This window comes from Pectinophora gossypiella, chromosome 26 (assembly GCF_024362695.1).
Source record: "Pectinophora gossypiella chromosome 26, ilPecGoss1.1, whole genome shotgun sequence".
NCBI lineage: Eukaryota > Metazoa > Arthropoda > Insecta > Lepidoptera > Gelechiidae > Pectinophora > Pectinophora gossypiella.
In genome coordinates, this window is record NC_065429.1 from 7137677 (window position 1) to 7152115 (window position 14439).

At 40.4% G+C, this 14439-nt stretch overlaps 1 protein-coding gene and 1 long non-coding RNA gene across 4 annotated transcripts in view; one reads left to right on the forward strand and one right to left on the reverse strand.

The window, feature by feature from the left end:
- LOC126378364 (ATP-dependent zinc metalloprotease YME1L) overlaps positions 1-14439 on the reverse strand; it is a 31238-nt gene that overhangs the window by 4259 nt on the left and 12540 nt on the right. For all 3 annotated transcript variants that reach the window (XM_050026652.1, XM_050026651.1, XM_050026650.1), the window contains exons 4-11: positions 14017-14149; positions 12959-13061; positions 12372-12582; positions 11460-11689; positions 10600-10763; positions 9615-9780; positions 8523-8605; positions 6512-6612 (exon numbers count right to left, since the gene is read on the reverse strand). In XM_050026652.1, the coding sequence (XP_049882609.1) occupies positions 6512-6612; positions 8523-8605; positions 9615-9780; positions 10600-10763; positions 11460-11689; positions 12372-12582; positions 12959-13061; positions 14017-14149 (1191 nt within the window). The remainder of the gene's footprint in view (positions 1-6511; positions 6613-8522; positions 8606-9614; positions 9781-10599; positions 10764-11459; positions 11690-12371; positions 12583-12958; positions 13062-14016; positions 14150-14439) is intronic.
- Positions 2865-6016, forward strand: LOC126378583 (uncharacterized). Its single transcript, XR_007568107.1, has 2 exons — positions 2865-2962; positions 5652-6016. It is a non-coding gene; the product is annotated as an uncharacterized LOC126378583 (long non-coding RNA).

A 14439-nucleotide genomic window follows, 5' to 3' on the forward strand; every position in this document is an offset into this window, starting at 1 on the left:
AAGAAAACGTTTTTCGTTACTTTTAGATGTGTCTTTATTTAGTAATCAGAATTTAATAATTTATCTTGAACCTAGTACACGACCCAATTACAGACGGCGATACGGCTCACCTATCATGTTTATTTATTTATTTATAAAGGAATACCACGTTGGTCTAATAGAAAGCTAGGTGAGGTGTGAATACTTAGTTCATCGTCGATGCACTTTTGACGACCCTAATCAGGAATATAGTGGAGAGTTAATATCTTGGAATAGTCTTCTTCTACCGTGTGGATTGTGAGGTGGAATACCAACCTCGTCAACCCTGGTGTAACTTCCTGTACGGTCCAATTACACCGCACATGTTTAAGGTGTCAGCAATATCAATCAGTTCACGAGTTACCATCCAATCGTGCACTCATGTATCAAGTTCAAAATTGAATAAATAAGGTCTTCAAATCAACATCGATTTAACGGCCTCTGTGGTCCAGTGGTTGAGCGTTGAGCTCACGATCCGGAGGTCCCGGGTTCGAATCCCGGTGGGGACATATCACAAAAAACACTTTGCGATCCCTAGTTTGGTTACGACATTACAGGCTTATCACCTGATTGTCCGAAAGTAAGACGATCCGTGCTTCGGAAGGCACGTTAAGCCGTTGGTCCCGGTTACTACTTACTGATGTAAGTAAGTAGTCGTAACATGAGCCATGTAAGGGGCCTTTGGCGGCTCAATAATAACCCTGACACGAGGGTTGATGAGGCTGGTATTCCACCTCACAACCCACACGATAAGAAGAAGAAGAAGATCAACATCGATTTATCATTTATCAAGAACTATCAAATTAGTAGTATGTGCGGCCATAGCAAGAGATCGTACACTTACATCAGTAAGTAGTAACCGGGATCCGTTGATCCCGGTTACGCCGTTGCTTAACGTGCCGAAACACGCAACATCTTACTTTCGGACAATCAGGTGATCAGCCTGTAATGTCCTTACCAAACTGGGGATCACAAAGTGATTTTTGTGATATGTCCCCACCGGGATTCGGACCCGGGGCCCCCGGATCGTGAGCTCAACGCTCAACCACTGGACCATAGAGGCCGTAGGTCGTATTGGCCTTATACGTCTGTTTCAGACGATTTATGACGTCATTGCCTCGAAGACGTGCACTTTCTTTCATGGCTGTGCAAGCCAACCCTAGAGCGGCAAACTCTACCGCAATTCTGTAGGAGAAGTCTCCGTAGTCAGTTGGTAAAGAATCCTTTTTTTACCCAAAGCGCGCTGGCGTCGCTACGCCGCGCGTGTATTAAATATTGACGCCAACATTCTTCAGCAGCTACTTGACAAGGGTCTCCAAGATATAGCCTTCTATATAATATAGTATATTGTTATATATATAATAGGTATGTATGTAGGTATAGTATATTTTATATGTGTAATATTTATAGAGGCTTAGGCATATGTTTGTGTATATATATTGTAACGCCTGCCGCGTTTTACTACTGAGTGTAATTGCTCTTGTTTTTCTGTTAGGAACTATCAAAAAGTTATCATTGAAAACACTTAAAAACTACTGCTTAAAACTAAAATATTATTACATAAATAAACTTATACTAATTAATTTAACAAAACATAGCTATTTACAAAATAATTCCGTTAATATTGTACGACTTTAATAATTATCACATTGCGTAGGTAGCCGTACCTACATTCCACAGCCGAGCCGCTACTCTTCCGATCGGATGTTCGACACAATCCTTCTGCCTTTGTAGCGAGAACACCTCGATTACTCGTATATTTTTTAAATAGGTACTTTTTTTTACTAATTTTGTCTACGATATAATAATTTTTCTACTCCTCTACTTTAATCTGGCATTTAAATAACCAAAAAGTCTAATTATAAGTACATACATAATTAAACTCTTTGAAAAAGTGTACGCTCTATGGCCTATAAAAGCATTGTTTACAAAGTGTAACTGTACTATAATGTCGCCAAAAAAGCATTGTTGTTGTTTTTTTTTTATGACCTGGAAACTGGCACCTTTACTTTGTTTGGTGCCATAGATATACTATAAAAAAAAGTATACATTTGCCGCCATTTTCCCGCGCGTTGGAAAATAAATTGGAAAATTTTTGTGTTTCGTTTAAAATTACGTCGTCGTAGAAAAAGTATTGTATGCAACGTTGTATAACTAGGTCAAAAAATGCTCGTGGCGTCTCTTATTGCGATGTTCGCCAAGGCTCACATCGCAACTCACGCCACTCGCATTTTTTGACCCTTCTTATACAACTGTTGCATAAAATACTATTATAGTATTGTGTTATCCCCATTAATTGGGTAAGTGTAGCAATTACTATTTTTATTAGTTTAAATATCAACGTAGACTAGTACATGCTTTCTTTGTTCATTGCATGACTGTCATTTTTCATAATCATCGGGTAAATGTATTTTCACGCTTTAGTGCTTATTTTATATCATAATTAGCAATCTTTTATGTTCAAAACAACATTTAAATTGTCAATTTTTCTAAATTAATTCTACTTAACCAACGTAAAGTTATCTTTGTACCTAAGTACTTTCCTTGTTTTAATAATTCTTAAATGGAACAATATTAATGTACAAAATACGTTTAATATCGTTGCTATTAAAATTATTCAGCTTAAAATATTCAATTTTACTATTTTTTTAGATAGTTTTTTAAAACAACTACCTACCATAAATTTATCTTGTTCTTTGTTCTTTTTCTAAATTTATTTTGCTAAATTCACTTTTATTGTGTGTAATTTGCTGACAGCCACATCTTAGATTGCTAAGCTTGCTTGCTATCCACTTCCCATCTTCAATCAAGCTAAGGAATCGGCATGTGGCAGTCAGACTGGGAATTCGGACAATTCTTGAAATGACTAATTCCGGGTTCCAGGGTTCACCCTTCGAGTTCAGCAACCGCTGGACCCACTACCGGTCCTGTACTTACCTGCACCGTTTCACCCTTCGAGTTCTACAACCGCAGGACCCACTACCGGTCCTGTACTTACCTCTACCGCTTCACCTTTCGGGTTCTACAACCCGCTGGATCCACTTTCGGTCCTGTACTTACCCCACCGTTTCTGCTGCCCTGCTGCGCGCGCCGGTGTACCCCGTGTCGTCGTGGGAAGAGTTACAGGGAAGTGGTAGTTTTCCTACTGCACCAAGGGTGCTCAGCCAGTATCAAATTACCTGCGACCCAGAGATCCGATCTATGTACTTGCTAGGGATTTAATGTCAATAAACTTGGTTTTATTTCTATATACCGTTTTATTTACCCTAGTAAGTACAACCTATTTGATTCGCGTGATAAGAACGTGACTATGGCGCCCAACTAAGGAAATACTGAGCTGAGTATCCTTTTTGCTGGTTTTAGCATTTTTGGTCATCTTTGGTGTTGGTCTGATTATTTTGTCTAGCTCTAAGTGAATTGTAATTGCAACTTTTGTGTGCTGTGGTTGCTTTGTGGGAATACCTTACTATTTCTCTTTCAAGGTGATTGCATACAATTAAAAACTCAAAATCGAACCTACCACATCGCACAGAAGGAAAACTTTGATTTTGCACTGCCAACCTCTGTCTACCCCTGTGTTTTAATTGTTGTGTACTTTTGATAGTAGCGTTTGTTTTCTTGTTATTTTCCTTCTGCCGTTTGTTGTGTTTTAGTTATTAAGACTTCAGGTACTTGCAACACTTACTCAAAAAAATAACTATTCAACTAAACTAATTACAATTTAAACATAAAGTAATAGAGATGTCTCGTCCAATTAAATATCTATCACTTCAGAAAGATGAACTCCTTTATGAAGAGGTACATGGCATGTCAAGGATATTAAACTTACAAACTATTCTAAATGATTATATCTAAACTTAATAAACAAAAAAATACCTAACTAAAATAAAACTTTCCATATTTACAAAACTTCCTTGCTGGGATGGAAGTGAGAGAAAAACATAGAATCCCCCAGCTGCTTACTAATTCTCGAGCAGACTGTAAGAGTCAGTCAAGAGATTGATGTGTAATACCATCTAACGCCTTAGGCCTGCCAAAAACTTAAATCTTGAGCATGGCATGCGTCTTCTAATATCTTCTAATATTCTCTAAAAATACCTTAAATACTACTTTATAAAAAAAAAAAAAACAAAAACTACACTTACTAAAACTACCAAAACTTATACTAAAAAATCCAAAACTAGCCTAAAACAATGGCTTACTTACTAAAACTACCTACCGTCTTAAATATATTTACTTATATATAGTATTTCTAATTTTTTTTTTACAAAAAAAAAATATTGAATCTCCAGGCCCTACCCCTAGGACATTCTATTTATTTTATCTTCGGCCCTACCCCGAAGATAAGAAAATTATACTATAAAAAGAAAAAAAAAAACGGTTACCTTAAATCTCCTATTGATTACGTGTGAGTACTAAGCTGCGGTTAAAAGTCTAGTACTCTTTTTGGAAAGGACGCAGTCATTTAAAACTAAATAAGATAACTGTTTGTGTGTGAAAGGGATGAAAGAAAGTAGGGGGGTGAATGGAAGGGTTGAAATGAATGTGTACCACGTAATTTTTAGAATGGTCAATAGTAAGAAGGACAGACTAGCTTACATTTTAGTCAGCGGATTTTCTTAGCGAAAATCCTACCCAAAAAAGGGGGGTATGTAACGCCTGCCGCGTTTTACTACTGAGTGTAATTGCTCTTGTTTTTCTGTTAGGAACTATCAAAAAGTTATCATTGAAAACACTTAAAAACTACTGCTTAAAACTAAAATATTATTACATAAATAAACTTATACTAATTAATTTAACAAAACATAGCTATTTACAAAATAATTCCGTTAATATTGTACGACTTTAATAATTATCACATTGCGTAGGTAGCCGTACCTACATTCCACAGCCGAGCCGCTACTCTTCCGATCGGATGTTCGACACAATCCTTCTGCCTTTGTAGCGAGAACACCTCGATTACTCGTATATTTTTTAAATAGGTACTTTTTTTTACTAATTTTGTCTACGATATAATAATTTATAGTATTGTGTTATCCCCATTAATTGGGTAAGTGTAGCAATTACTATTTTTATTAGTTTAAATATCAACGTAGACTAGTACATGCTTTCTTTGTTCATTGCATGACTGTCATTTTTCATAATCATCGGGTAAATGTATTTTCACGCTTTAGTGCTTATTTTATATCATAATTAGCAATCTTTTATGTTCAAAACAACATTTAAATTGTCAATTTTTCTAAATTAATTCTACTTAACCAACGTAAAGTTATCTTTGTACCTAAGTACTTTCCTTGTTTAAATAATTCTTAAATGGAACAATATTAATGTACAAAATACGTTTAATATCGTTGCTATTAAAATTATTCAGCTTAAAATATTCAATTTTACTATTTTTTTAGATAGTTTTTTAAAACAACTACCTACCATAAATTTATCTTGTTCTTTGTTCTTTTTCTAAATTTATTTTGCTAAATTCACTTTTATTGTGTGTAATTTGCTGACAGCCACATCTTAGATTGCTAAGCTTGCTTGCTATCCACTTCCCATCTTCAATCAAGCTAAGGAATCGGCATGTGGCAGTCAGACTGGGAATTCGGACAATTCTTGAAATGACTAATTCCGGGTTCCAGGGTTCACCCTTCGAGTTCAGCAACCGCTGGACCCACTACCGGTCCTGTACTTACCTGCACCGTTTCACCCTTCGAGTTCTACAACCGCAGGACCCACTACCGGTCCTGTACTTACCTCTACCGCTTCACCTTTCGGGTTCTACAACCCGCTGGATCCACTTTCGGTCCTGTACTTACCCCACCGTTTCTGCTGCCCTGCTGCGCGCGCCGGTGTACCCCGTGTCGTCGTGGGAAGAGTTACAGGGAAGTGGTAGTTTTCCTACTGCACCAAGGGTGCTCAGCCAGTATCAAATTACCTGCGACCCAGAGATCCGATCTATGTACTTGCTAGGGATTTAATGTCAATAAACTTGGTTTTATTTCTATATACCGTTTTATTTACCCTAGTAAGTACAACCTATTTGATTCGCGTGATAAGAACGTGACAATATATATTTTTTAAACGGTTTTATATGTAGATATAATTATTATAATGTATTTAATATATTGCACCTCTTTTTATTCTTCCGCAGTTACTCTAATACTACCTCTGGGTTGGCTGGAAGAGATCTCTCTTAGAGATAAGTCCACCCTTATAAACGTCCATTTCTTGTTTGTGATGTAACTAGTTGTTAAGTGCAATAAAGTATAATATCGGCACACGCCATCTTCCGGTTACTGGTGGAAAGTCGCCAACTGCGGAGCCCAACGATAGCAAGTAGATGCTCCCGGACCTTACATTGAACAAGGCGAGATGGCGCTGTGTTCAATACTACACAAAAAAGATATAAAACGGGTCCCCTGTAACTGATCCGCAGGCTGAAAGAAACTGCACTACACTGGTTCCCCCCCTACGCACCCAGAGAATATTTTTGTCTGACCTGAGGTGATCTTGTCGGGTCCGAAGATGAGCTCCTCGGCGGCGCGCCCGCCCATCATCGTGTCCATCATGGCCAGGAGTTGCTGCTTCGTCACGTGATACCTGGACACAACGGGGGCGTTATACCACATTGAAGCATTAGGCTGGTTTCCAACTATCTTATTATAAAATTAATGATTAAATACATTGTTTTAAGTTTACGCGGTTATTATCATAATTAAAACACATAATAACGGGTTCTTACCGCGTTTAAATGGGGATATGAGACTCCCGATATTTCGACACTGTTGCAACATATCCCCATATAATGACTAAATAATAAAAATGTCTGGTATTAAATGTGTTCCTCTACATAGATACATACATAAACTCACGCCCGTAATCCCAAATGGGGTGGGCAGAGCCACAAGTAATCAAAGACAACTTGCAGCCACTGTTGATACGAAGTCCTAAGATGGATATGATGAACCTTATGGTGATAAGGGATCAGCCTATCGCCCATAACATTAGTCCATCATGTTCGAGGACGCAATCCCTCTGTCGGTTTTTACGACATGCCCGGGAAGACAAGCAGCTGAACGTGTTCTATGTTTTTTATTTGCTCCCAGAACAGCATAGAAGCAATGCAAGCAATGTGTTCCTCTAGTTATTAAATAATTTGTAATGTATACCCTCATTGGTTTTTAAAAGATGTGTTGCTGTTGCAGTTTCTTGTCATTTCTTCTCCTCAGCCATAACACCTTGCGAAATGACGTAAATTCAAAAATGTTACATTGACCTTCAACAAGTTTCTATGATAATTACATTGAATAAATGATTCCAATTTCTAGTCAAATCAGTTACTTTTTAGTAAACGTCAAAACACGAAATTAATACGGAATTTGTATGAAAAGCACACTGTGACGTCATAGAAAAACGTGATAAAATGTATTTTTGATAACACCACATTTTGTACAACACATGGTCGCAATAAAACATTTCTATTTCAAATTCAATTCAAATTCAAAAATATCTTTATTCAGTAGGTAACATAGTTACACTTTGAATCGTCAATTTTTACATAACGAACGTCTCATCCGTCTAAAACTACTGCAGCTTCTCACAACCTGTATAGCCAGGGAAAGGAAGCTGCAAGAAAAACCTCGGCACAGGGTCCTAGACGTTCTTTAAAAAAATAAACAAAATATTGGTATACAATTGAGTAATTTATCTGCCTAATATCAGTTCTCAGACAGTTAATCCCATGCATTCATATCGTCTAAATAATCTCTAACTTTATAATAACCTTTTTTGTAAAGTTTTTGTTTAACTACTGTCTTAAAACAGTTGAAAGGCAAATTCTGAATGTCAATGGGAATCTTATTGTAAAAACGTATACATTGCCCCTTAAAAGATTTAGTGATCTTATGTAATCGACTGACTTGTAAAGCAAGTTTATTTTTATTCCGGGTATTAACAATGTGCCGATCGCTATTTTTTGCAAATAATCCTATGTTTTTTTACATATACAGGGTGTTAGTGACATCGTAACGAAAACTTTGAGGGGTGATTGAGGCCATGATTCTGAGTTGATATCAAGTGGAATTTTCCGTCGCAAAAGTATGGAACGGAAAATAATTTAAATAAGCTCTAAAATTTTCTTGACTTCTCCGACAGGAAATTCCACTTGATATCGACTCAGAATCATGGTCTGAATCATCCCCCTCAGTATTCGTTACAGTGTCACTAACACCCATACCTACTTGTATGGCTACTGTATGTACTTGTACGGGGTGTAAGTGACATCGTAACGAATACTGAGAGGGATGATTCAGCTGATTATTCTGAGTTAATATCAAGTGGAATTTTCCATCGCAAAAGTATAGAATTGAAAATAATTTAAAAAAATAACATGAATTTTGCGACGGAAAATTTCACTTGATATTAACTCAGAATCATGGTCTGAATCATCCCTCTGAGTATTCGTTACGATGTCACTAACACCCTGTATTAAGTTTTCAATAATGTCTTACCTTTCTTTGGCGGGTATATAGGCGGTGTGTCCTAGCGACGGCCCCCTCGGTATGATCGTCACTTTGTGTAGGGGGTGGGAGTCCTGTTACAAACATATTGCTCTAAGATTTCTTACATACATCTTCTATCGTGTGGGTTGTGAGGTGGAGTACCAACCCCATCCACCCTGGTGTCAGGGTTACTATTGAGCCGCCAAAGGCCCCTGACATGGCTCATGTAACGACTACTTACTTACATCAGTTTGTAGTAACCGGGACCAACGGCTTAACGTGCCTTCCGAAGCACGGATCACCTTACTTTTTGGACAATCAGATGATCAGCCTGTAATGTCCTAACCAAACTAGGGATCACAAAGTGATTTTTGTGATATGTACCCACCGGGATTCGAACCCGGGACCTCCGGCTCGTGAGCCCAACGCTCGACCACTGGACCACGGAGACCGCTTTGCATACATAAACTCACGTCTATTTCCTACCGGGGTAAGCAGAGGTTATGGAGTTTGGAGACATTGCACAAGCACAAGCCCTTCTTGGCAATATCTCATCACATTTGTTTTTGCTCGTCCTCCTGGTAGACGTCCTATTGGTCTTTCACAGTTATTATCCCCTAATACAAAATTCACCGCGTATCTCATAAATCATCCCCTGAATCAAATATGCTGATATTTATTTAAGTTTCATGTAATGTGTATTTTAAAACTTGTGAATGCCTGCAATGGTAGTATTTAGAGGACGATTTAATAATGTAAATAACAACTGCAAATGTAAATGACCTAAATATCTAGCACAATAAAGAATAAACCATGACCATCCTCTATAAAAAATATCATCCCCTATTACAAAATTCAACACTAATTTCAAAAAATATCCCGTGAATCATAAACCATCTTCTTATAACAGCCAATATCTCTAAATAATCCCCTACGTAAAAATCATCCCCTACATAAAAATCATCCCTTACGTAAAAATTATCCCCTACGTAAAAATTATCCCCTACATAAAAAAATAATCCCCTACATAAAAAAACATCCCCTACGTAAAATCATCCCCTACGTAAAAAAATCATCCCCTACATAAAAAATCACGCGTACCTTAGTGTAGTAAGCGACGACGGCGTGCCCGCCCTCGTGGTACGCGGTGATTATGTTGGCCTCCTCGTCCGGTAGCCGCGAGCGCCGCTCCGGGCCCATCAGCACCTTGTCCCGAGCGTCCTCCAAATATTTCATTGTTACTGTTTTCGCGCCATCTATCGCTGCTCTGTTAAACATAACACAATCACACTTTTTTTTACGCGACTCCTGCAGACACCTAATTTTAAGTTATACTTGTCATTTTCTTATCCGTGGTCTGTAACTTTAGTTCGAATGTCAGTAGTTCGATGAATGCTTATTCGACTGAAACCCTTTTTAACGAACGATCATTCTTCCGAGTCAACTTTGTATCGAACCCCTCTTTTACCGACGAACAGTTGACCGAAGCATTCATCGAACAACTGGAAATTCCAAATGTGAGTTATCCGATGAATGCTTCGGTCAACCGGAAGAATGATCGTTCGTTAAAAATATAATTCGAAAAATATTTCAGTCCAATAAGCATTCATCGAACTACTGACATTCGAACTAAAGTTACAGACCCCTTATCCGCCGAAAAGGAACGGGACGGATGATTGACAAATGTCAATTCTAAAGTGAATGAAAACCGGACGAATAAAATAGGCGTCTCGCTGGTATGCAACCCGGTTGACGTGTGCTGTTAACTTAATTATGTCGGGTTATAGGCCAATACAAAAATTTGGGAGGGGCTTTAAAAGTCCTGCCTAAAATTGATGTATGTTCCATAAACTTTAATAAACATTTGATAAGGAAGATGAAAGGTGTGCGTGTGTGTGTGCGTGTGTGTGTGTGTGTGTGTGTGTGTGTGTGTGTGTGTGAGCGCGTGTTAGTGTGTTTGACATGTATGATAAGTGTAGATGACGTCAACTCAGAATCATGGTCTAAATCACCCCTCAAAGTGTTCGTTACGATGTCACTAACACCTTTTTAGGCTATTTATATTAATGTTTTATGTAAGGCTTACTTGAGCGCGGCCTGGTTGACCATATTCTCAAGGTCGGCGCCGGTGAAGCCTGTGGTGCCCCGCGCGAGCACGTCTGAGTCCACGTCGGTGTTGGCGGCCACGCGGGCGAGGTACAGCTCCAGGATCTCGCGGCGCCCGCCGTAATCCGGTGTTGGCACGTTCACCTGCAAATAAAAAAACATACATACATAAACTCACGTTTATTTTCCACTGGGGTAAGCAGAGACTATGGAATTCCATTTCCTTCGATCCTCTTCTTCTATCGTGTGGGTTGTGAGGTGAATTACCAACCTCATCAGGGCCAAAGGCCCCTGACACGGCTCTTGTAACGACTGCATACTTATATGAGTAAGTAGTAACCGGGACCAACGGCCCATCTTACCTTCGGACAATCAAGTGATCAGTGTGTAATGTCCTAACCGAACTAGGGTTACAAAGTGATTTTTGTAACTCCCCACCGGGATTCGAACCCCGGACCTCGGGATCGTGAGCCCAAAGCTTTCACTGGACCACGGGGGCCGTTATCGATCCTGCCACACTTAACCATAAAATAAGGAATAATACTACGAATAAAACTCCAACTCTCCGCTCCCCACCAGCGGCTGAGCTAGGTTCACCTCACCCCCCTCGAACATAGTTTATGACTTGCAACGTATGGCGTCAGATGTCACACACACAGAAGCGCGTGTACGATAATGTCAATGTGTAGTGTCTGTGTAAAACGAAGTTGTTTGTATGAAGTGTCCGGGGTGAGACTTGACGCAAGAGGGAAACTACGGCCCTATTTTTCCTTTCAAAAGGAGCATGGAGAATGCTACACCGACAAGAGCGTGGCTCTTAAGGTAATGATGATAACAAACCTCGACGTCAAACCGACCCGGACGCAGCAGCGCCTGGTCTAAGTCGTCCCGCCTGTTAGTGGCGCCCAGCACGATGACGCCCTCGTTCTGGTGGAAGCCGTCCATCTCCGACAGCAGCTGGTTGATGGTCTGGTTGGCGTACGGGTGGAGGACGCTATTGGTCCGCTTGGCGCCCACCGAGTCTATCTCGTCGATGAAGATCACGCACGGGGCGCGTTCCTTCGCTGCCTCTGTGAAGGAAGGAGAGGTGAGGAGTTTATTAAAAGATTAATGATTCCCTAAATTGGCCACATGATAGTTTTCGGATTAGCATTTTAAAAATTACAAAAACGCTTACTTTATATCGTTACAGATTCTTGTATGTAATGTCCTAGGTGTGCCCCTGCCCCTACAGATTTAAGTATGTAATCTCCTAGGTGTGCCCCTACATATTTTTGTATGTAATGGCCGTGGTGTGCCCCTACAGGTTTTTGTATGTAATGTCCTAGGTGTGCCCCTACATATTTTTGTATGTAATGGCCGTGGTGTGCCCCTACAGGTTTTTGTATGTAATGTCCTAGGTGTGCCCCTACATATTTTTGTATGTAATGGCCGTGGTGTGCCCCTACAGGTTTTTGTATGTAATGTCCTAGGTGTGCCCCTACATATTTTTGTATGTAAAGTCCTAGGTATGCCCCTACAGATTTTTGTATGTAATGTCCTAGGTGTGCCCCTACAGATTCTTGTATGTAATGTCCTAGGTGTGCCCCTACAGACTTTCTTATGTACTGTACGAGGTGTACCCCTACAGAGTTTTGTATGTAATGTCCGTGGTGTGCCCCTACAGGTTTTTGTATGTATTGTCCTAGGTGTGCCCCCACAGGTTTTTGTATGTAATGTCCGTGGTGTGCCCCTACACCAAGTTCTACTTACTAAATAGATCCCGGACACGCCTCGCGCCCTGCCCGACGAGGATTTCATCGAACTCGGGCCCGGCGGCGTGGAAGAAGGGCACGCGCGCCTCGCCCGCCACCGCGCGCGCCAACAGCGTCTTGCCCGTGCCCGGAGGACCCACCAGCAACACACCCTTGGGCAACTTGCCGCCAAGTGACGAGAACTTCTCCGGCGATTTAAGGAATTCCACCTGGATTGCAGAGATGATGATTTAAGTTGAAGCTCGACGACAGTTACAGATGATCCGTGGGTCGGAAGGCAAGTTAAACCGTTGGTCCCGGTTACTACTCACTGATGTAAATACGTAGTCGTTACTTGAGTCACAAGGGTCTTTGGCGGCTCAATAATAATCCTGACACCCTGGTGTCACGGATAATCTTACTTCTGGACAATCAGGTGATCAGCCTCCAATGTCGTAACTAAACTAGGCACCACAAAGAGATTTTTGTGATTTGCCCCAGCGGGATTCGAACCCGGAACCTCCGGATCGTGAGCACAACGCGCAACGACTGGACCACGGAGGTCAGGATTTAATCCGGGTGGAATTAATAGTTGCAATAACTCACGACATCCTTTAGCTCCTGCTTGGCTTCGTCGGCGCCCTTGACGTCGTCGAAGGTGACGGAGATGTCCTCAGGGTCCACCTCCACCTGGTTGCCCAGCTGGATCCTGCGCATGTAGCAGACAGTGACGCTGATTATACTCTGTGGGGCTCCGTGGGGTGGGTTTATATTGGGCTCGTATTTGTGAATTGAAACAAATAAAAGAAAAAGTGCAGGTCGTGTCGTATCGGGAGGTGAAGGTTTTGGCGGGAAGAAGAGAGGAACGGCGATTACTCCACCGACATGACCGCAGCTCTTAAATAGAGAGAGAGAGAGAGAGATTTGTGAATTATTATTTTTTTTATATAATAGGCTCGCGTTTGATCACAATCTCACCTGATGTTAAGTGACGATGTGGTCTAGGGTGAATCACGCTTACTTAGCAAATGCCTATTCACTCTAGCCTTGAAGATTCCTAGATTATAACGAGTCAGAAAAACAGAATCGTCCGTCCCCAATTCGCGTGCGAAAACACCAACTTAACTCAAACTCAAAAATATATTTGTACATTAGGCAATATAATTACACTTTGTAACGTCAATTCTTATGTATAATTATAATTATGTTTTTATTGAACCTCTCATCCGCCTAAAACTACTGCAGCTTCTCACAACCTGTATAACCGAACACAACAATAACAAAACAATATTGAATATAATTTCAGTAATTGGACTGCCTAATTTTAGTTCACAAACGATTATTCCCATGCATTTCTATCTTCTAACAGTCATTTACCTCATAATAACCTTTTTTTAAATTTTCTGTTTAATCACCATACCACTATACCTGTCTCATCTTGCAAATTACAAGTTGTGATGTGCTACGTGAAACGGGTATATACATATATTATATCCTTTCTGACAGGGTTGCTGTGATTAGTCGGCCACCACACAACCCACACTATAGTAAAAAAAAACATAGGAAAAAGAAGCAGCCACGTATTGCTCTCCTATTTCTCTCTGTTTGTAATTTTGTATTTCCTGTGTGTGCATTGCAATGTTATTTCAAGAGTAGATAGTTACCGGAAGACGGTCCCGGAGACTGACGCCATGAGCGATACGAAGATGGCGAGGAACAGCACGATGGTCAGTAGCTGCTGAACCACCTTGAGGTACTTGCTCGTTTTCGTGCCCCGCCCGGCTTCTGGCTGGCAGCCTGCAACACCAGAGAGGCTGTTACTGGGGTGTTGGGGGAGTTGGCTTTGGGTGTTGAGTTTATTGGGAGCAAGCCATGCAGGACAGACGTGCTGTGCATAGTACCAATGCGTACTTTATCTGTTTTCTTTATTATTTATCGATTTTTATTGGCAAACCCGCGGCTTTCTCCAGCCGTTTTGCAGCTGAAACTCAGCGTTATGTACGTGAGAGCAAAAACTTGCGCTGAGCTATGACCGTTTTGCGCTGCTGCAGCACACATGCATACCTGGCGTGTTCAATACAGAACTA